At 36.1% G+C, this 23,881-nt stretch overlaps 1 protein-coding gene across 8 annotated transcripts in view; it reads left to right on the top strand.

Moving 5' to 3' along the window:
- Eph (Eph receptor tyrosine kinase) overlaps positions 1 to 23,881 on the top strand; it is a 71,568-nt gene that overhangs the window by 40,776 nt on the left and 6,911 nt on the right. Inside the window, exons 6-18 of one of the 8 annotated variants that reach the window (XM_045732647.2) lie at positions 455 to 599; positions 1,029 to 1,061; positions 1,765 to 1,871; positions 2,848 to 3,034; positions 5,577 to 5,688; positions 6,831 to 6,898; positions 7,168 to 7,260; positions 8,725 to 8,778; positions 9,726 to 9,949; positions 12,890 to 13,057; positions 13,800 to 14,009; positions 15,726 to 15,896; positions 19,000 to 19,166. In XM_045732647.2, the coding sequence (XP_045588603.1) occupies positions 455 to 599; positions 1,029 to 1,061; positions 1,765 to 1,871; positions 2,848 to 3,034; positions 5,577 to 5,688; positions 6,831 to 6,898; positions 7,168 to 7,260; positions 8,725 to 8,778; positions 9,726 to 9,949; positions 12,890 to 13,057; positions 13,800 to 14,009; positions 15,726 to 15,896; positions 19,000 to 19,166 (1,739 nt within the window). Of the gene's footprint in view, positions 1 to 454; positions 600 to 1,028; positions 1,062 to 1,764; positions 1,872 to 2,847; positions 3,035 to 5,576; positions 5,689 to 6,827; positions 6,899 to 7,167; positions 7,261 to 8,724; positions 8,779 to 9,725; positions 9,950 to 12,889; positions 13,058 to 13,799; positions 14,010 to 15,725; positions 15,897 to 18,999; positions 19,167 to 23,881 lie in introns of all 8 variants that reach the window. The other 7 variants (XM_045732638.2, XM_069333979.1, XM_045732653.2 and 4 more) reach the window with 7 other exon arrangements.

Raw genomic sequence — 23,881 nt, 5'->3', positions numbered from 1 at the left:
AAATGTGCCAGGTAAGTTCACTACGGGCTCACCATAGCCCGTGTTGCTTGCCCCGCTCCTGTGCCAGGTAAGTTCACTACGGGCTCACCATAGCCCGTGTTGCTTGCCCCGCTCCTGTGCCAGGTAAGTCCACTACGGGCTCACCATAGCCCGTGTTACTTGCCCCGCTCCTGTGCCAGGTAAGTCCACTACGGGATCACCATAGCCCGTGCTACTTGCCCCGCTCCTGTGCCAGGTAAGTCCACTACGGGCTCACCATAGCCCGTGCTACTTGCCCCGCTCCTGTGCCAGGTAAGTCCACTACGGGCTCACCATAGCCCGTGTTGCTTGCCCCGCTCCTGTGCCAGGTAAGTCCACTACGGGCTCACCATAGCCCGTGTTACTTGCAACTTTTGGTTCCAAGCAGCTGAATCTAAAACAACAACAACAGGTAATGATTTTTTTTCCATTTCAGGAGAGTTTCAATGCCACTCAAGTTACAATCAGTGGCCTAAATCCCGTCACAACCTACAGATTTCAGGTGTTTGCAGAGAATGGTGTTTCAGACCAAGCACGAGACCCCCAGTACGTTGATATCACAGTCACGACGGAGGCTTCAGGTAGGTTTTTATTAGGCAATATCAACGTTTTGCAAGTTTTATGTGATAGTAAAGAATTGTTTAGTCTTTCATAATAGTACATAATATATAATTTGATGTTAAGATATAATATTATATTTGATATAATATTATATAGCAAAAATATAAATCCATTACGATTGTCTTATTTTTTCAGTGAAGTACAGTACGTAATTTACATATAGCAGAAACCTGTAGGCTGCATGAGATAACCCATAAACGTCAATAATTGTAGTGTCATTGTGAAATAACTTGTAATAAAACACAGCTTTACTGTGACGCACTCTCCTTTTGTAAATATTCCATAGCCATCAGTTTGAACAGTGTTGTGTACGTTTTTATAAGTGTCGTGTGAGACATGTGTATATAACCCTTAGTAACACGACCCCCTTCTCCTTCTCCCTTACCAAGGTGGCTTTATGGTGGTTGGCAACGAAGCTGAGGGTGGGTGAACCTTCTTGTAGTTCACTTTTTCTTATCCTTCGACTCCTTCCTGTAGCTAGAATGAATTGGAATTGATTTTCCTTTTTTTTTTTTCCACTTGAGCATCATAAAGTACAGTTGTGTAAGAGTATTTTTTTTTACTGCATAGCTAACTTTTTTCTTCTGATTTGACATAATGATAAGTTGTTTACCAAACTTCTCATAATAATGTAATTGTTTGGTAAATAATATATAAATATTCAGTTTCACAAGACAGTGGCAAGCATTTTATGGGATTAAATTAGGTCTATCACTTTTATTTACAACTGTTTTATATAATTATATATACTGTATTTGTATAATTTAAATAATATTTGTATACCTTAATTATATAATTATAATTCATTTTAGTATTTGCATGTGTATTTTCAATTAATTTTCACTTGAAAAATGGGATTAAAATAGTTTTTATATTAGCTGTGTAATGGTACTCCAATATATACTGTATATTATATAATATATATGTAAATATCAAGTGGAAATTATGTAATATATAACAGTACAGGTCTGTATCAATGAATGTTGTGCTATACAGTACTTAAATTAACTACAGTATATACCGTACAGTAATGATTAGTTTCCCCTTTAAAGAATTTACACCATATTGTAAATCATGCATTGCTTTACTAGTTTTATGAAGTTAATCTTGTTTGTAAATTGGCAGTGCCATCCATGGTGAGCAATGTTCGTGTTACAAGTGTGAAGAGCACCGAGATCTCCCTGGCTTGGGATGCCCCAAGTGATCCGTTCTCGGATATTGAAATGTATGAGGTAAGGAATGCTAAACGGTTCTGTAACCTTAGAAATTAATCAGATTTTAAATTGTAAAGTGACAGTAACACTGGTGTTAGTTACTGCAGGTAATTGTTTATGAACATGATCCATGGTTATTAATTTACTCGATATTCGAGTACATTCGTATACATTCGTAATCAGGTGACCAAACCACACACCAGAGGATGAAAGAACGACGTTTCAATCCGTCCTGGACCATTATCAAGTTGACTGAGATAGGGGAGATTATAATCTCCTCTCTCCAATCTAAATCGTCTTAACGGTCCTGGACGGACTGAAACATCGTCGTTTCTTCATCCTCTGGTGTGTGGTTTTGTCATTATTTCTTCAGTCATGTTATTGTGACTCATCATCTGCATTCATAATCAGACCCCATTTGGAGAGGTATTGAAATTCAAATATTAATACAGTAATTAAAAAAAAAATTGTTTGCATTCTTTACCAGTATGGCTTATAGGCTTTATTGCCATGGTTACACCACTTGAAAGTGGTGTTGGTAATGAAATAAAACCTCATAAATATTGATGCTGTACACACCTTATTGACTTTATTACATGGAGGTACATTGGCTTTATTCTGTCTGGTTCTCGATAGAATTCGTTACTTTGCAATAGGATTTTTGGATTTGCCTTAAATTTAGTAGGAATTTTTGCATAAATTTAAAACTAAGATTGTGTTGGATGTACTTACAGTACATTGAGAGCTCTAAGAGTGTTAACACAAACATAAATTAAGAGGCTGGGTATCATACCTTCCCAGAAGTATAAATGGAAATACAGAGAATAGAAGGTTAATACAAAGATGAAAAAATGTGTAGGTATTTTTGGGATTACTTTTATGTTATTACAAGCTTTGGTAGTTTGGAGACTGATGTGCATTCCAAGATTAAAAATGTACCGTACATGTTTGTATTCCTCTACCATGACCAAGTTGTAATGCATTATTTTTGCAGGTACGTTATTATGTCCGAGGTCTTCAGAACAACTCGTCTAGTATATTGACTAAAAAGGAAGAATCTTCTTTGGTCTCCTTGCGGCAAAGGACTGACTATGGGTTTCAGGTCCGTGCCAAGACAACTCATGGCTGGGGGGAATACTCGGCGCCAGTGTACAAGAAGACAGGACAGCTTTTAGGAACTGGTAAGATAATTGCATTTAGTCTGGCCTCAGGCTTTGTTGTGAGAGGAGATTACTAGTGAAGCAGGTCGCAAGTAAATCATTAAAATTTGAAATTCTAAAGCTATTTTTGTAATGAATTTTATGCACATTTATACAGATAGCTATAATTCTAGCTGAACTGAACAGGTATTCAGTCGTATAAAGAAAATTACATTTTAAGGCACAAGGTGAGTAACATAGCTTACTAAGGTGACTAACTTAAGTTACTTAAGTTAGTAACTTACATTACTAACATTACGTTAGTCATGCAAGTTAGTTATAATTAAGCGCACCTTTGACTTGAAGGGAAAGAAGGTAGTCATTCAATTTTATAAATCTCTGGTGTGCTCCCACCTGGATTATTGCATCCATGCATGGAGACCTCATCTTCAGAAAGACACATTCATTGGAGAAAGTTCAACACCGGGAAACAAAGATCATTCCAGAAATAAGTTAACTCTCATACCAGGACATGTTGAGGGCTACAGGGCTAACAACACTGCAAACCAGACATAAGGATGATCCCATCAAAACGTTTACAGTACTGAACTACAGTATCCACTCAATTTAACGGCCTATATGGGGCTGAGCCCTAGTCATTATTTCCGGAGCTCCGTTATTTCCAAAGTTAAGTCGGGTCGGGTAATTTTTCAAGTAACATTCAGGTAGGATATATTTTATACTGTATAACTAAAATTAAATAAAGTTCATTGTGTAATTGCATTCCAATTTAGTGCCACACCGACGATTAAGCCAGTTGTTGGCTGCTGCATGGATGATGTGTGAACACGGTCTGATCAAGCCCAGATGGGTGGGAAAAAATTGATTCATTCCTTTGTATTGCAAAATATTTCATGTATCAATCAGCAAGTTAATATTTTCTCAATAATATTTTAGAGATGTGTTTTGATTTACCCTGAACAGTGCAGGTAATGTATTTTTAATGTTACAACACAGGCTGTGGCGGCCATGCCATAACAATGGCGATCGAGCCTTGTCACTGAGAGCTAGCCAAGACGAAATATTTTGAGCTCACCTATTCTCTGCTGACGATAGAATATACATTTGCAGAGACTAATATGTAGCTTTTGTTGAAAAAAAACAATTAATATCTTGTAATACTATAATAAAATTGGTAAATTGACTTACTTTTAATGAAGCTGAAGATTACGAAGCTGTGAAGATTACGTCATCCTCTGCAGCGCTTGTTTTATATTGTTTATATTGTATACAGGGTACATACTGTATGTACACTTATTTTCAGGCATATTTTAATAGAGTATCCTTCTGTTTCTTGATGTCACTTACTGTACTTTTCCCGATGTTAAACTCTGCTGCTGCTCGTGCATGAGAATATCCTTTATCAAGTTTCTTAATTAACTCCAGGTTCTGTGCAACCGTCAGGCGCTTCCTTTGGGTAACTTTTGGCATTTTGTAAATTAAAAAGATCACAATTACAGTACAGTAATATCCTTCACAATTGAAGCTAGCCGTGCGAGTTCACAGTAAACAATGGGAACACATGGCCCGGCGGAGTACATTCTAGGTCCGTGGGAAAAAAAATACCTAGTGCCTATACTATAAAAGGTATTTAATAAGAAAACAAAGACTTTTGCTTAATAAAAACTGTTTCAAAATATTTTATTAATAATAATTTACAATTTTCTTCATTAAAGTGAATCATTTTAAAAGAAAATTAAGATTTAATATATGACTCTGGACGATCCAGGTTGGTGGCCTGGTCGCCATGTGAGGGGACGCTGATGCCACAACAAACCCAATACCGACCGTCGGTAATATCGACCGCAGACCGGTATAGCAGGCTCCAGATACCGGTCTCCCAAACCGGTCGTTAATACCGGCAGATCGGTATAAAAGAGTCCGTTAAATTGAGTGGATACTGTATTAGGAGGACGTTGATCTGGATAACGTCTTCAAAAGCTCACATGTACATAACACAAAAAAAAGGAGCAATCATTTCAAGCTCAACAAGACACATTGTAGGACTGAAAACGAGGGATGCTTTTTCACCCGTAGAAATTGCTTACCTGCCTAACCTGTAAATGCCAAAATTCTGCAGAACTTTAAAATCCAGCATGAAAAAATCGTCAGGACAAATGGGGGACCTTTGATAAGCTGCCAGCTTCCTGTCCTCATTAAGGCCACTAGTGTGTTAGTGGCCCCTCGGGTAAATTCTGTAAAATACCAATATTGGTAAACAATAGCAGAACATTTGAGTAATGAGACTTGTAGATTAAATATTGTATGAATTTATAATATTGTGTGTTCAAATGAGTATTAGCATGCTTGATTCTTTATCCCAGTACATCTAGCACTGTATATAAGATGTATTTTTGATAGGAATTTTGATATGTGTGCTGAAATAGCACTGCCCCTGTACTCTAATCGTTACATAAAATTGCATTGAAATTCTCTAGGAATATTTGGCTTTATTTGAATTAAGGAGTGTTATTTCCAATTTTGTGCTACATGGTGTGTTGAAAATATCGGGGTTACTTTTCAGCTTATGTTGGAGACGAAGACAACACGCAAGTTCGTATCATTGTCGGAGCAACAGTGGGAGCGTTTGTCGTGATTGCGGTTATTGTTATCATGACACTCCTGTTCTTGAGAAGGTGGGGATTGTGTTTTTTATTTTAGTCTATTAAGGCATTTGTTTTAATGTTTTAACATTTAAAAAGGCAATTGGTTGCCATATATATTTAACCAAATAATATTTTTTCTGACATTATTTAACATATAAATTTAAAATATTTTTAAGACCTTTTAAGAAGATATACTTACAGCATTGAAGATAAAATTAAAGTACTCTTAATAAGAAAAAATACCTTACAAGACCAATAGAGTATTTGAAGCAATAATTTTTTAGTCACTGATAAAATCTTGCAAATATTGATGACATAGTTCCTGACAAACAGTGACATAGTTCAACGTTGTTCCACTGTCACTGTTCAATTTCTGTACTGTACATTGTGCTCCAGTAACTAGTTAGGGAAAATAGTTGAACTTTTACCTACAACTACATTTCCCAATCAGCTACAATAACATTAACATTAACTACATGTAAAATTTGTCTTATATGTAAATTTTATATATATATACATATATATACACATACATATACACAGTATATATATATTTTATTTACACAGGCTTCCTGTCCCTGACAAAATAAATTATCATCTGTAATCTGTGAATTTCATACATGCCTGTACTGTATATGATACTCTATATACATATGTATACAGCAATGTATAGCTTACACACACATAGTAGGTTATATGTCAAACTAACAATTGACATGTCTTCTTGAAATTGAATTGAATTAGTGTAAAGGTTTAACAAGTATGAAGTTTGGCTAAATCATCTACAGTACACTCTCATTATCCTTTGTATATTGTATTGTGTTTTTCAAACAAAACATCATTTTAAAGTCATTAGCTCTCCTCAGGAATGCTAATGCACCTTGAAGCCTGACAGATAAGTGATTCCTTGAAAGTATTTTGAGTTTTCTGCTTTATTTAATAAAGTAGCTGTATTCTAGCTAGTTGTATCATTCTATCATAGTTGTATCACTGTATAATATGCTACACAAATACAGTACTAAACATTTTTACTTTGTTCCATAACTTGACTCCTGAGGCTACAAATGCCTACTGGCAATTTTACTAATGAAAGGCATTTGGTTTCCTTAGCATGTGACTAGTGGTGGGCTGCTCTCTTAAACTAAACTTGATATGTTTCCATTTTTCAGCAGAGGCACAGATGAATGTAATAAGAAGCAGCCATCTGACTGTGACACCTTAGAATACCGCAATGGTGAAGGTAAGACTCTTTTTCGGTCTTAGGAATTTAAGACAAATGAGAATGAAGTGTTTTCTGTTTTTTTTTTCAGTTTAAGCATTTTTTTTTTTGTTATCCTAATCTTTAGACTAAAAATAAGGTAAAGAAGAGTTTATTATTTTATTAGATATGCTCACAATTGCAAGGTTTGATTTTGTTGTACATTCTTATATCAACTTCAGAAACTTTTTTTTCTTTCTTTCTTTCCAAGTACATCTGTTCTAGAAATCAAAAGTAAACTTACCTAACAGATACCACCAACTTGTGTCATCCTGCGTTACACCCTGCCTGCTTTAGAACTGGGCATCTCACCCCGTGGATCCTAAACACATCTCCTGTGTACAGTACGTGTAGCACCCACCAGGCTCCTGCTCCTCCCCTGTGCTGAGCGTTCAGACCCCATGCGCTTGTTCGCATGTTTTAAGCTACACCCCTATCATTACTCTTTTTAATTGTACAGTATGGTTGGGGGGACTTGCCTCATGTATTGCAGGAGCCCCCACATCTTGCCTTACACCTCTCCTTGCATCATTATCAAGCTGGTACATACTGCCTGACACTTTCATAGCCTGAATTACAACTCCTGCACACTCAGATACCACGACACCCTTTCTCCCCTGCATAAAAAGTTGATAAAAAGCTCAATTTGTAATCCCACTCTTCCTTTGTAGCTGAACAGAGGAACAGTTTATTTTATAACTGTGTCCCTGTATTTTGAGTAGATAATGAAAGTATGCAATTTTCCCCAAAGTTTGTGCTCTAGATTTGGGGTTTGATGACTTTTGCCTCCCAGTATATGAGGAGAAACATGTGCTTTGAATGCATTTGAAACCTAATGTTATTTTAAGAATTTTGTTTTTGATTTCCATACAAAATGAATATTTTGAAACTAAGTTAATGAAGTCCAAGGTTTCAAAGGCAAAGATCCTATTTGTGAATATCCTTGGCTGTGGAGAATTAAAACTCTGACTTGCCCCACTTTCCCTCCCTCCTGCAATCACCCTCCCAGGATTGATTGTCACCTTCAGTAAGTGTAAGTCTTATGCCTGGCCCTTCTGTGCATACCAGTAGCCTCCTGCATCATGCCTCCTGTAGGGAGTCCTGCTTTAATTGTCTTCTAGTTCTGGCTGTAATTGAAGCCCATCATTTTATCAACTCCTGGCTGAAAATTTGCTGTTTTAAGTCTTGGCTTAGTGTTAATAAAGCAAAAGCTTTTTGCAAAAAGTCCATTTGCATTTGTTATTGTTTGATGTCCAAGATTGCATCTCTGCAATTCATTTGTGTGCCATTTTTCCTTCGTGTTCTTACTACCTTACGCCTTAACACTGCGTTATGTGCTTAGTGTATGAGTAGCTTTAATGTATATGGTAGGGGATATATGTAGCTTTTAACATTTGGTTTTAGATAATTAGTTTGTAAATAACACATATAATATAATGACCTGCACTTGAAAATCAAAATTAGGGAACGTTGTTTCATACAACCTAACATTCACTGACAAGCTGCTATAAAAGCAAGTGGTATTACGATTGTAGCCATCCATAGAAGCTTTAGCAAGCAAATATTTTTCACTTCCTCCTTTCTAATAAGTCCATATAGATACCTCCAAACTGCAGTATTAGAATGCAGTTCTTTAAAGTACTTTCATGAAGAGCCAGAACCCCGACCCCCATGAGGCATGTATGTCTAGATCACTCAGGCACCTGTTTAGTGTAAGTCCACCCGGTTGTTTGTCATCGTTGCGGAAATGATCCTCCCTAGTTGGTAATTTGTGTTTAACTCCCGTATTTTTTACCCATCTATTACAGTGCACGGTGTTTTGGAAAACCCACCTATAGTCCAAACCCACACCACCGGAAGTAGTAAGTATTAGTTCCCTGACGTCCTACTAACCTGTGGCCAAAAGGAGAGATTAAAATGATTAAAAAATAACCAAATTTTAATTCGCATTATTGAAACTATAGAAACTGGTGTTATTCAGAAAATTATTTTATTTTTGGAATGCCTACTTTATGATTGGTATTAAAAAAAAAAGAATTATTTTGCATTTTTTTCCACTTCTCTCCCAAAGCCTTTTTCCTGTTATTGAGTATGCCCTGTGTTGCACCTCCCCATGACCAATATCCACCACCTTTGTAAATCCTTATACACCTTACTACCTGTAGCAGTAGACCATTATAACCCTGTATTTGTTATATTTTGTGCTTTGCTCTACTAATGCCTATTAATTAACATATTTTTGCTTTCCCTCAAGGTTATTTTTTTTTTAAGGCCCTCATGAAGTACATTCACATAGCTTTATTGATACCAAATTTCTACTTTCAGCTTAACAGAAACATAACTGTTTGAAAGCATGTACCCCACAGTAAGACGAGGGCCGATTGTCTTTCAACCCTTGTTTAGATGGTTTTGAACACGGAGGTTGACAGTGTCTCGTCTTACTGTGGCATGGTCCATATGGCTCTATTTCATTGTCATATGAGATGTGTTTATTATATGGTGGAAGTTTACTGCAATACAATATTTTTTAGCTCCAATCTGAGATGCTTAGTTGCGTCATTAGTTGTTTGAAATTATAAAATTTAAGTTTTTTATTTTTTTTATTTATGTTTTTTTTTAAATGTATAAAAAATATTTGTGTAGTACCATTAATGGCTAAGAGTTGTAAGACAAAAAATATGTGCTCCAGATTCCTTATCTTGGATCATAAAAAGCATGATGATCATCTCTCATAATGGAAAACAGTTGTCAAATAGCGTGCAATGAATTTACTCATCATTTTGTTAATAGTACTGTCTCCTGTTAACAGTGACAACACCACTCTTTACACAAGTTGGCCACCATCGAACTTACATAGATCCTCACACTTACGAAGATCCCAACCAAGCCATCAGGGAGTTTGCAAGAGAAATTGATGCCTCATACATAACTATCGAAGCCATTATTGGTGGCGGCGAGTTTGGCGATGTCTGCAAAGGTAAACTTCAGCTTCCCAGCAGACCAGAAATGACAGTGGCCATTAAAACTCTTAAGGTAAGCTGCATCTGCAAAATGGATTGCTTGCTCTCGTTGATGACATTGATACGGTATCATTATTTAGTAAACATGTCTTTGGATTCAAAGGTCTGTAGGTCATGTTTAGGAAGTTATATCAGTCATATTATGTGTATAAAGCAAATACTATCAAACCTAATGTAAAGTTGGGGTTCCTGAAAACCGTGATTAACCAAAAAACCTCATATGCTTAATATTACAGTATATGTAAAGGTATATTCCTAGGGTACTGGGAAAGGTGATGTTTGGTCATTTTTTTCCCTAAATGTCCGTTCCGTTCAAGAAGGTAGTGAAATAAAACAAAGGCATATGATTGTAAACTGTAAATGTTAAAAACCCAGATATAGAAAGTGTCATAAATGATTGTTTCTCCGCCAAGTGGTGTGGTCATTATGGGATTACTCGTCTGATTCAAGCATGTGCATGGCATCATCTAGATCAAATGTAATCTCTTCATCTTCTTCTTTCTGTTCGTGATCATCTTTCTTCTTTGTTCATCTTCCGTGCCCTTTTCATCTTCTCGATCCTCATCATGGCTGTCTTCATTCTTCTTCTGGTGATTCTCCTTCTTAGCAAAAACATTTAATGTCTGCTGAACTGCTGTTTTTTTCTTCTGCTTATAAACTTAACTGTAACAAGCAACACTAGACAGTAAATTCTTGCATTTGGTATATCTTGAGGTTATCTTGAGACGATTTGGTATGGTATAGCTATAGGTATAGGTATAGAGATGGTATAGCTACATTCTTAGTCAGGATCATTGTCAGTTAAGGCAGTTGTGAGTTTGTCAAGTGCCTGGAAAAGTTCTGATCAAAATCTTCTTGTTAAAGCTCAGATTGAGTGTCCTCTTCATTCGTTTTCTTTTCTTCTGCTCATGTTTCATGCAGCATAATCATGTCTTCATTGGTTAAAGGCTGTGCAAGTCAAATGCTTTCTGTAATCATCCTCATCAGCTTCTTTAAAGTCAACTGTGTGATCTAACCAACAATTTCATGCTGAATGTCTGGCATATCTTACCTGAAAACTGCAGAGTATATTTTCACTAAGGCCATTTTTGTTTTTTTAATACAGTAGCAACTATTCATTAATCCTGTTGACATCCCCCCCCCCCACAAGTTCCTAATAATTTCAATGGCATCTATAATGTTGTCTCCAAATTTTGCTAACGCTGTTCGTTGACAATATTTACATTAGCCCTTCGTGCGCTATACTGTGCAGTACTTCATTTTCTATCATAACTATAGACCCTCATTGCTTTCTTTATCCTTCATTGGGAAACTTTAAAAACAGGACTGTTTGCCTATCTGATGATAAATTTATTTAGTTATTTATTTTTTCTAACGACATCAAAAATTTTGATAACCGGGGCGATGTTAATCGAGGTTCACCTATATAAATTTGTCAGGGATATATTGTAGAATTAAGGAATTAGACATGAAGATTGTGGATACAGTATGGTACTGTACAGTGCACATCTAAAGTCATTTTACTATTGTTATATTCTCACATATTTGGTGTTGGCTGTTTTCACATACCCTGTACTGTACTGTATTTGGTGTCGGCTGTTCTCACATATTTGGTGTCGGCTGTTCTCACTGTAATGTATACAATACAGTATGATGCAGATACAATTACACCCCACAACAGAGCTACAATTATGAGTTTAATTGCTAGGTTTGTATATTAGTTCCTCATATATTATGAGGAATTCCTCAATTATATTCTTCAATAACAGGTTGAGGAATTCAGTTATTATTCTAATATACAAACAGCTAGGTGCAACGATTGAGGAATTCGCATAACAGATAAATAAGATAGTCAGTGATTACGTGATACATTCTTGCAAAGCTACTAACACGCAATATCGATCAAGTCTTAAAGCTAACACAATTTACAGTGAATTTTTTATTACACTATGAAACTATCTTGAACAGAAGATAAATGTAGTGCAGGGTATATAATGAGAATTTTAATTCGCATAATTACTTTAATAATATAAAGCTGTGATATCAAGAAATTATATTGATGATGTATTTCCAGAGAGTAAAGAACTAGCTGATCTAGCAACTCAAGGTGGGATACTATAGTGATGAAATTATGTACAGTACTTCATTGTTCTACTTTTGAATAACTAAAGTATATGTTGGATAATTTTTTACTTCATTAGTAAGAGAGTTCCATATATTTGGTCCTTTTCTTCTGTATGGCATATTTGCATAGATTTAGTCTGACTCTGGGAATTTCAAAGATATTTTTAGTGTGATGTTCATGGATTCTACTATGCTCATCAAGGAAAAGTTCCAAAGCAGGATTAGACTTGTCAGTATGACAAGAGAATGTCAGTATGCACAATAGAATGTGTGGAGAGATGTATACGTTTAGCACGTTTAGGGATTTGAACTCGGGCCTTTTGCTTTCCCTTCCACACTATAAATGACAATTAGAGAAATGACAATGACATATTCTTTTCTAGATTGAATACCTTGGTTCTCTATATAGCAGAACTGAAAGTTTTCATTATTGAGCATTATATTGCCATGCAAGATGCATTATGTTCACCGGGACCTTGCTGCTTGAAATGTTCTTGTTAATGCTCGGCTTATGTGCAAAATTACAGACTTGGAATATTGGAATATTTGGTTTACATTGACTTGATGGTGAGTGTGTCCTCAGTAGTAGGTGGTGTCATACATGAAGCATTGCACAGGAATGCAACTTGCATTTTTGGCTTTGTAAGTTATATGGATATAATAAAATATACGAGAGTGAGCATTATTCTGTCTGCTTTATAACTTTTATAATCACTTTACTGCAACTTTGTGAATTGCAGCTATTTAAGCAGTTGTGTGGTATAATGTGTTTTAGGAGTGACACTGCTGTCTCATCTCCATAACGGGAAATTTATGCATCAAATTTCAGCCTGGATCATCTGAGAAGGCCCGAGTAGATTTCCTGACCGAAGCATCAATTATGGGCCAGTTTGAGCATCCAAATGTAATCTTCCTGCAAGGTGTAGTGACGAAGAGCAATCCAGTTATGATCATCACGGAGTATATGGAAAATGGGTCACTCGACCATTTCCTCAGGGTCAGTCCTATGATGACAATGTTGTTTAAAAATTACTTTGTGCATCAAAAACAGTGATGAGACTATGTAGTCAATTATATGTCATTAGTGTCCTTTTAAATTACAACATTATTTCAAACTGCACCTTAAAGAGAATAATAATTCATGCTGAATAACTTTGTCAGTATCACATTTGAATATCTTGATATCTTTCATATGTTACATTTTTAGTATGTAGTACTTTTAGTATTTGATTCTACTTGGCTTCAACATTTATAAGTGTGCCACATAGGAGGAAGTTGGACTAACTCCTGAAGTTTGAGTGCACCTTTTGCATCACCATTCTAGCTGAATTGGTTCTCTTCCATTAAAAGTTAAATCATAATATATTTTTTTATGAAAGTTAAGAAGCTTTTTTTCCTATGATTAAATATATTTTCTGATTTGTTCATCTTTTTATTCTTGCTATACATAATCTTCCCCAAGCATTTTAATCCTATTCAAATGTAATAACTTCAAAGGAAAACTTGAAACCAATTACAAAATTTCACTTGCATGTGGGAAATAAAACGTTAGCCACTTTACGTAATTCGTAGTTCCACTTGCATGCTATTGAAATAAAGAAGTCGCCACTTTCTTGCACCGAGAACAAATATGTAAAAAAAAAAAATACTTATATTTGTTATAGCCAGTATATATACAGTATGTACTTATATAACGAAAAGTAAGCAAGACGTTGTTCTGACTTTCCTAAATATTTCAGGTGAATGATGGAAAGTTCCAGGTTCTTCAGCTTGTAGGAATGCTACGATGTATTGCCTCAGGAATGCAGTACCTTAGCGAGATGAATTATGTTCACCGGGACCTTGCTGCTCGAAATGTTCTTGTTAATGCTCAGCTTATGTGCAAAATTGCAGACTTTGGGTTATCAAGGGAGATAGAAAGTCACACAGAAGGCGCCTATACCACAAGGGTGAGTTTCCATAAGCCATTTTATTACAGATTTTGAGAATTAACCCTTACACTGCTCCAATTTCCATATGTGATTTTTCCCATTTGATTTTTGTACTATGTTTTGTTTAGTGCACCTCTGTAATAGTGTAATATCTTTAAATAGCCAAACATTTTAGGGGTTAAGTGGTACATTCTTGTGGTACAGGTACTTGCAGTACATTCTAAGTGGTACAGTCAAAGAAGTATGTTTGAAATTCAAAAACAGAAATGAGCAACAAGCAGCAGACATTAGGCAAGCAATTAGGAAAGAACTGGTTATCAATAGCAAGTTAGTACAAAACACAGCAGGTAGAATAAGTCCATAATTTTGGGTGCTTAGAAAAGGAAATACTTTCTAGGATAAAGCAGCAGAAGAGGAAAAATATCATTGTGAAAACAGTAGCTTTAGGAGAAGGCCTCACAACAAAGGAAAATATCAGGGATTTCAGGATGATAGGCAAATATGAGAGACAAGAATCACCCCTTAAAGGTGACATTTAATAGAGTGAAACAAGTAATGGAAGTGCTTAGGAATGCCAGGAAATTGCAAAATGATGAGAAAACCATTTATTAAATGTATTCAAATCACACTGTAGAACAAATAAGCAATGTAAAGGACCTAGAATAATCATGTCGGAAGACCTTACCTTTACAGAACACAACAAAGTAGCTGTCACGACTGCAAGAAAAATGACAGGTTGGATAGCAAGGACCTTCCAAACAAGGGATACCATACCAATGATGATTCTTTTCAAGACACTAATGCTCACTAGGGTGAAATATTGTTACACTCTAACAGCCTCATTCAGAACCAGAGAAATTGCTGACCTAGAGTGTGTGCAAAGATCCTTTACTACTAGAATCCACTCTATAAAACATCTAAATTATTAGGATTGATTAAAAGTTCTAAATCTGTATTCTCTAGAGAACAGGCAAAAGGGATACACAATAATTGACAGGTGGAAAAATTAGAGGTTCTGAATCTGCACACAGAAATAATATTACATGAAACCAGCAAGCATGGCAGGAGGTGTAAAATAGCCCTATTGAAATGCAGAGGTGCAATAGGTACTCTGAGAGAAAACTCTTATCAACATTAAAGGCCCAAGATTTTTCAACACACTCCCGCTACACATAAGGGGCATAATTGGCCGGCCTCTTATGGTGTTCCAGAGAGAACTTGATAAACACCTGCAAGAAGATACCTGATCAACCAGGTTTTGATTAATATGTCAGGCTGCAAGTAGCTGCGTCCAACAGCCTGGTTGACCAGACGAAAAACCAGGAGGCCTGGTCAGAGACCTATCCCTAGCTTTACCATAAGGTCTTACTGTAGTTTCAGTGTATTCTGTATTTTACGAGTCATAGTTTCGTATGAACATACAGTATACCACGAACAGCGAGAGCCAGTAAATTATAGGTTGCCCTTTTTCTCGCCTAGTATTGCTAGAATAAAAGTAATGTCTCTAGCTAGTGAATACTGTAATGCTAATTTTAGTTTCTAGAAAACAAAATAGTGGTGGAAATGATGCTGGAGATTGACTGGCTTGAGGGGTTACAGAATCCAAAAGTAATTCTGGATCATGTTATTCAGATTTGATTTCTTATGAAAGTCTTTTTCTTGTCCTAAATTGTAGATATACAGTAATAATAGTAATAGTATACAGTAATAGTAACTATTAATTGTATTTTTCAGGGAGGTAAAATTCCTGTTCGATGGACTGCACCAGAAGCTATTGCATTCCGCAAGTTTACAAGTGCATCTGATGTTTGGAGTCTAGGCATCGTTATGTGGGAAGTCATGAGTTACGGAGAAAGGCCATATTGGAACTGGAGCAACCAAGATGTCATTAAGAGCATTGAAAAGGTACTGCTAATTCTTTCTACATAGTAGACAAGATTGTATCAGACAACTGTATTGCCTGTATTGTCTGTCACAATGTATTGTGACAGACTGTACATGAACCATCTTTAATTATTTTTAGACATAAATTGTTTAAGATTTTTTTATGTAATGACTTATTATTGTAAAATAAGGGCAGTAAATTTTGTTTTTTAAATTGTTTAATCAAGATTCTCTTATGGTTATAAGTTTAAAACATTTAAAGTCTAAAATTCTCATTAATTTTGCTTGTAACAAAGCTTGTGCATTTATAACAGAAACTTATTTATTTAAATTTGGTAAGAAATTCTTAACAGATTAATCAATGCCATATCTTTTAGTCTTCTGCTCTTATTATGAGTGACATCTTTTTTATAAGATTTTTTTATGGAATTTCCAAGAGACATATTAAAATGGAATGCAAATACAGTGACCATAGCTTTCTTGCATTCTGATGATGGAATATGCCTCATCCATAAAAATTATGCTTATATTCCAGTGACAATTTGCATCATCAACTCATATGTTAACTAAACTTGAATTTTATATCATAATATGATGCAAACTGTTCAAATCACATCCCTCACAAGCATCACCTGCAATATTTACATAGCTTACCATGTCATGTGGTGGACTGGCCACACACTAATACCCTGCAGGGCTCCATATATGTCCTGCTGCTTATGCCCTTTCGCATGGATTTTGGACTTTATATGCATATACCCCTGTAGGGAATTCTATTGTGGACAAATTGATATCATATTGAACGACGTAGGATGATAATTGAAGTGAGAATCCCCACGAAGAGTAGACACATTTTGGTGGTGTTGCGCACTCACGAGTAACCTTCGGCTGATTTGAGAGTTTGATGCGGGTGGCACGCCGGGCTTTTGGACTTCATATGTATATATATCCCTGTAGGGAATTCTATTGCTAAAAAAAAAAAAATTTAACGCCATAAGACGAAAATTGAGGTGAGAAAACTTGAAAGAGTACACATATTTGAGTCTGGCCATGCACTCACGGCCAACGCTCGGTGCACCTTGAGGCAGTCTAGGGAGCACACAGTGGGGACAGGAAAGTGTTAAAAAGTTTTTGAAAAAGCAGCAGCATTCTACTGCAGCGGGTGTGGAAATTAAAGGGTACTTATTTTTATGTACATATTTTTATCTTTTTACTGTACAGTCGCACAATCATTTGCAAACACTTGTATATAAGAGATCATAGAACTACAACATAATGTCTCCAAGTAACATTAAACAGCTGAACAAATGAATAACGTTACTCTGACACATGATTCTTGAACACCTGACATACTTCACTCGAAGGTTTGAGTAACTGTGCAGATTATCACAATTTTGAATATAGTTATTTTATCCATAGTTCACAAGGTGGGCAGAAGAGATATGAGGTAGAAGGGAGACTAGGCCTACATAGTTCCCTGGTAGGTTGTCCAATTGGACAGACTAGCCAATGCCAGGTACAGTATCTGCCTACCAAGGTCCCGTGGTAGGCAGAGGCTCTAGCAACATACCTCAAGCAATCTAGCAACATGGCTCTAGCAATGTTGCCTTGCCCTGTTTATTTGTAAGGGAGCACATGGGGGATCAGAGATCAACCACATATCGAAGCAAAATATCCTAAAAAAGTGAAAAAATTGTTAAGACATCATTATGCTTCATTGTTTTTAGGATATTTTGCTTTGATATGTGGTTGATCTCTGATCCCCCATGTGCTCCCTTACAAATAAACAGGGCAAGGTAACATTGCTAGAGCCATGTTGCTAGAGCCTACATGACACACATGCTTCCCTAGAGAAATGTTTTTGAAAAGTGCCAAATTAACCAAAACCAAACTCAAAAAGCTATTGAACAAACCGTCCCAATGCCAATCCCACCAGCAGGTTACAGCCCCTACTGCAGTGGGTAAGAAGTGAGAGGATGGTCAGCCATTGTGGCAGTGACCAGAATTTAATTATACTGTAATATGCTCTTTTTCCGATTACACTTCTTGGTAGTTTTACTTTCCCACAGCACCTCAAATGAAGTAAAAGCCTATAGAATCATGACAGCACTAATATAATGGTCATAAACAAAATAAAGCAATAACATGAAAGTGAGAGACATGTTGTACCCATGGCAGATGGAGTCCTGAGTCCTGAACCCAGGAGAAGCAAGAACACACGCCTATAAGATGAGAAAATCTAGTACAGTACAACACACTGTTCATTAAGAGCTGGAAGATATTTTTTTTTTATATATACTTTAACACCTGATTTGAGCACCAAATCAATCAGGCTGCGAGCAGCCCCGTCCAACAGCCTGGTTGACCAGTCCAGCTACAAGGAGGCCTGGTCGAGGACCAGGCCACGGGGACGCTAACCCCCGAAATCATCACAAGGTAACCAAGCATCTTGGGTTTTGACACTGGTCGCAGACATACTCAGGATGAATACTGTGAGCACAGCATACTTCCTGACATTATGGACTGTAGGATAGAAAGCAGGTCAGCTAAGCTTGGCCACACAGTAAACAATATACAGTACAACAATTTAGCCTTGGAACAGGGCAGTCCAGAATAAGGATATTCTGCAGCAGATCCTCTCGCAGTGCGCAGAACTAAAGTCAACCACGCTCTTGAGTTGGGTAATAGATAACCAACGTTGAAAGAGTTTGGAAGAAGTAAAAGGTCGAGAACCACGGATGTACAGTAGTTCTGCATATTCTTGCTTATTCATGTCGCAACCTTTTCCTTCATACATCCATGGTTTTTTGGATTGCAGTCTACTCCCATATACATAAGATACAAAATTACAAAATTAGTCAGTATCTTGAGCAAAATTAAGAAATCCTGTATATATTATTTAACCCCCTAGAATTGAAAGAAAAATATAACTCCATTCTTCTGATTGCCTTTTATTGTTAGTGAAGAAAAATCAGAGATGCATTATGAAATGGCATAAATTGACTAATTTACTAACTGAAATAATTTAAGAGTATAGAATGCCTTTACAAGTGCTATAGATATCATTTAATAATCTGATTGTTTTTGCAAATGCTTAATCATTAATTTTAAACTCTTTCCGCAGGGTTATCGTTTGCCGGCACCCATGGAGTGTCCAGAGGCCATTTACCAGCTTATGTTAGACTGCTGGCAGAAGGAGCGCAACCATCGTCCCAATTTTGCCTCCATTGTGCGGACTCTAGACAGATTGATTCGTACTCCGGAGGCTCTCAACAAAGTGGCTCAGAACAGGTACTGTAAACAAAACCTCCTTTGCTACATGTGGCTTTGAATGCGAGCTTAAAACAGGATCAGGGCTTAACTACTAATGGGTTAATTTGAATTTGATGTCAAGACTAGAGTTAAAAATACTTTTTTGAGAATAAATAATATTTCTCAAGAGTCAAAAGTTTTCCCACTAGTTGGTAGATCCCTGGTGTTACTGATGTAGGTTGTACTCTATATGGAAAGCCAATACATGACAGTTTAGGGCACTGAGATTGGTTCAAAAATTAACGTCTGTCTTATCTGTTTATCTTGTTAACCTTTCAAGCTTATTTATATCCAAATACATTGGGTAGAGGAAGTACTTTTGCTCCAATAAATAACAAAAATTGTAATGATGATGATGATAATAAATGATAATAATAATAATAATAATAATAATAATAAAAATAATAATAATAATAATAATAATAATAATAATAATCACAGGAGCTGTGATGAGGATTCGAACCTATGTGCTGGGTCTTCCCAGATGCACGCTCTAAACGACTATGCCATGACATGGCATAGTCATAGTAGTACCCCAGGTTGCAAAAGAATTGCAACTTGGGGTACTACTGCACTCACTAGGACTCCCGAGACTTCCACTGAAGTCGAACCAGGGTTTTGCACAATTTCCCCCATGCACTCTGGCTTTGTCGTCCAGTATTTCTACCTCTGACAATATACGTATTGAAAAGAGGGGCACCATCAATACACATATTGAAAGTGGGGCGTCAGAGGTAGAATTACTGGACGACAGAGCTAGAGTGCACAGGAAAATTGTGTGAAACCCTGGTTCGGAGTAATAAAAAGTACACTAAGGTTGCAGTACTTTTGACCATGTGGTGGCGTAGTCGTTTACAGCGTGCATCTAGGAACACCCAGGACATAGGTTCGAATCCTTATCATGACTCCTGTGAATTTTCTCATTGATATATCACGATAACGTGATTTCTCTGTTTAAAAATTGTAATAATAATAAACAAAAAGTACAGAATGTTGGTTATCTCTAAATTTGCCCTCAAATGCATGTCTGTTATACAAGTTTGATGTTCATTTGAATTCTAGCCTCTTCATTTCTTTTGCTAATCTGTTAAATTTTAATTTCTTATAATGCCCTCCTTTGCATCTTTCTAAAAAAATACTTTAAAATAATAAAAGTACTGACATTACTCAACTAATTGAACCAATCACATGTCTGATAAATGGTGACCATATGCAGATCAGTGTAAAAAGAGCATTTCTGCCTGTCAGCTGGTATTAGCATGGCAATGTGTCATTGCGCTGATTGGCTGCCGTGGTGGACTGCTGGCAATTCAGAACTGTATTGTGTAGTAGCAACTTTCAGCACACTGTAAAGCTCTTCGCTGTAAAATCTTTTAGAATTTAAATGGTTTTTATTATTTGTTGGTGATGGTTTAGAATTAACTTGTACTAGAGTACTGTATCTCATTCCGCTGCTTCGTATCTTCGTTTCTTTAATTTGATCTGGAAGTTCAAGAACGTCCTCATGGATTTGTGAAGGCCAAACATGACTAATTTGATTTTCTATTATTATGTCATGGTGACAGAGCAGGCAGGCATGTTTTTATGAAGTGAATATATATATGGCTGACTCGAGCACATGGCGCACATCTCACGACAATAAGGCTGCAGTACAGTGTTGTGTTTTAATGGCAAATATTTGTTGTGCTTATTATTGTTTTGCTCTGTGTAATTTCAATTGTCTGGTTCTCACTACAGTTCTGATTGCTTTGTCAACTAACGTTTTTCTACCTATATAATTTTTTATATTTTGCTCCTGTACATGCCTTCTCGATGTTCACAATTCTCGTCATTCTCATACAACTCTTCTATATATATATTATAGATATAGATTTTTGTTTTGGCAGCTATCAAGTTGTTTCATTTAACAATTCCTAGTTGTCTCATTATTACATCATTTTCCAATAATTACAAGTTAGCTCATTACTATTTCATTGACTTTTTAAGAAAACCTCTTCAGTATACATAGAAATTTGTATAATTTTTCAGTGTCTTTAGTTCGTGGTTCGGTTTTGATTTCTCTTGGTTACTCTACCGTCTGCAGCAGTCTCGACTTAGTCAAATTAACAATAATCTCATTTTTATATTTGTACTGGATATTTTATATACTGTAGTATATACCTGTTATTCATTTAATTTATAATTTTTAGCCTTACATTTCTTATTACTTTTATATTGATAGGGTAGACTATCAGTTGGATAAACTAAGTGGCAAATTATAATTTTGAATTATTGAAAAGTATAAGAACACATTGCAAATTAAGGATCCTATTTATTGGTGATTGATGAATGTTAATATCAGTTACTGGCAATGGATGAGTATATACAGAGTAAATAGGCCTAGTGCCAAATAAACAAACCATCCTCCAAAAATAATAGTACCTATAGCATCAATTTATGGTACCTATAGTATAGCACATCTGTCTATCTATAGTATCTATAGTGTCACAAGTCGAGCCTGGCCTCAGGCCAGGCTCGGGGAGTAGAACTCCCTGAACCCGCTTCAGGTATCTGTGGATGGAATGTACCAAATATGAACTTTTGCAAACCCCCCAAAATTTACATTATGTACTAATGCTGTATCAAACTGGTATAGGCAGAGGTTTCAGTACTGTTCTGTATTCCAAAAAGCATCTGAGGCATATTATATCCTTAAAGGGCCCACTTCTCAATATTTTTGTTGCTATCAAACATCTGAAAGTTGGAACAAATATCATTATGAATGAATTTGGTCATCATATTATTGTTTGAAATTAAAGTTATTTAAGTCTATGTCACAGCTTGTGTGGATGTGAACTATTGGAGCAGTGAAATACAGACCTTGGTAAGCTGAATTGTGAATGGAGGAAATGTTCATTGCATTTTGTGTGAAAGGACTCTCCCATCCAGCAAATTCAATCAACTTTTCAACATTTGCTTTTCACTAGCCACTCAAATTTTTTGTGGAAATATAAACTTGACTGTTAGGAAATACAACTGAGGAATGTGTGATCTATTTAATGCTGTAGCAGGTCTACGTACTAAAATAAAACAACTAGATACTTGGAATTATTAGTTACTGTATCACAAAGAGACAGCTTATTGACGAGCATTTTTAACCATAAAAGAATTCAGAAGTTACACAATCTGTGTGTTCAGTGATTTTATGCAGTTTAGTGCCTACATTTGTTGATGTAAAATGTTAAGGCTGTAAATTTCTGTAACTTTATGGTATAATTAGTTTGTAGGTTATCCTTCAAATTACATCCTCATTATTCTAATTTTATGCAAAACGTTTTGCCAGTATAGTCTTATTGCCCTGATTGTAAGCTAGAATTTATGGCTATTCAATCCAGCCACAACTGGCACAAAAATGACGACAGCCTTACCAAAAACCTAACCCAACCAGGCCTAAGTCTAAATAATCAATCCTAAGCCTAATATATATGCAGTTTTTGTCCTAACTTAGCATATACATGTACTATGCTATTCCTAGGTAAGGTTAGGTTTAGCTGTTGTCTTAATTCTCAAGTGCACTGCAAAATCAATTGTACAAATTGTGGATCTATTTTTGGGCACAGTCCATAGGAACTGTGTTCAAAAATAGTTCCATAGTTCCATAGAAACTATGGAACTATAATTCATAGTTCCATAGGAACGTCCATAGTTCCATAGGAATTATCGTTTTTAAACAAAAGGATGAAAATGCAGAGCAACAGTCAAATGCCTATGTTTACCATAGTATCCTGTGCCCAGTCTCAGCTGGGAAAATAAGAAAAACTACAAAACCAGGTCATATATCCGAGATAAACCCCCCCATTCTGAAACATAAGTGAAGTTGATTAAGTGCACCAAAGCTTATAAAATATTCATATTCATCACTAATACTCTGGGTAAGATGTTGACAAGGAAGAAAGGGAAACTAATCACATCCACATCCTGTTACCTAGCAGTAAATAGGTACCTGGGAGTCGGTCAGCTGTCACGGGTTGCTTCCTGGGGGGGGTGGAGGCCTGGTCGAGGACCGGGCCGCGGGGATACTAAAGTCCCGAAATCATCTCAAGATAAACTCAAGATAACCATCCCTCACAAATAGTGCTGTTGCAGCACATTCTGTTCACTCATCCATTTCCTAAGCAGATTTTATAACAAAATATAATGCCTATGCTCAATATTCTGACTTATGTGTGATCTACTCCATTTGAGTGAGCCAAACTTTTTACTGGGAATGTCAAAAAGTTAAAAAAACTTGAATTTATTTTTGTTTTCATTCAGCAGAAATATCAGAAACCCAAGTTTTTGTTCAGATTGATAGTCAAAAACTTTAATTAATAAGGATTTTTGTTTGGCAGAAATCTCACTAATCCAGATTTTTATTAAAGTTGATCAGTCAAAAAACTCAAACTCAAATTTACTCGGATTACCCAAAGATTCACATTACTGGAATGTGTATTATCGAACTCTTTCAATATGTAAGCTTTTACAACTAATTTACCAGTTTTACTTGTTTTATATATAGTTTGTCATTTTCCTGGAACTGAACTTTATCAAGCTAAAAAAAAAGCTTAGAATTATTTGGGAATAGGGAACTAGTGTTTTCTTTAGGGTTTTCTAACCTCAAGGAAGCTATCCATATGGCTGTCCATTCACTAGTTTGCTTTAACACTATGAGTGCT

Source organism: Procambarus clarkii, chromosome 4, assembly GCF_040958095.1.
Source record: "Procambarus clarkii isolate CNS0578487 chromosome 4, FALCON_Pclarkii_2.0, whole genome shotgun sequence".
Lineage (NCBI taxonomy): Eukaryota > Metazoa > Arthropoda > Malacostraca > Decapoda > Cambaridae > Procambarus > Procambarus clarkii.
The sequence above is the reverse complement of the archived record's forward strand: the minus strand, read 5'-3'. Positions and strand labels throughout refer to the sequence as shown.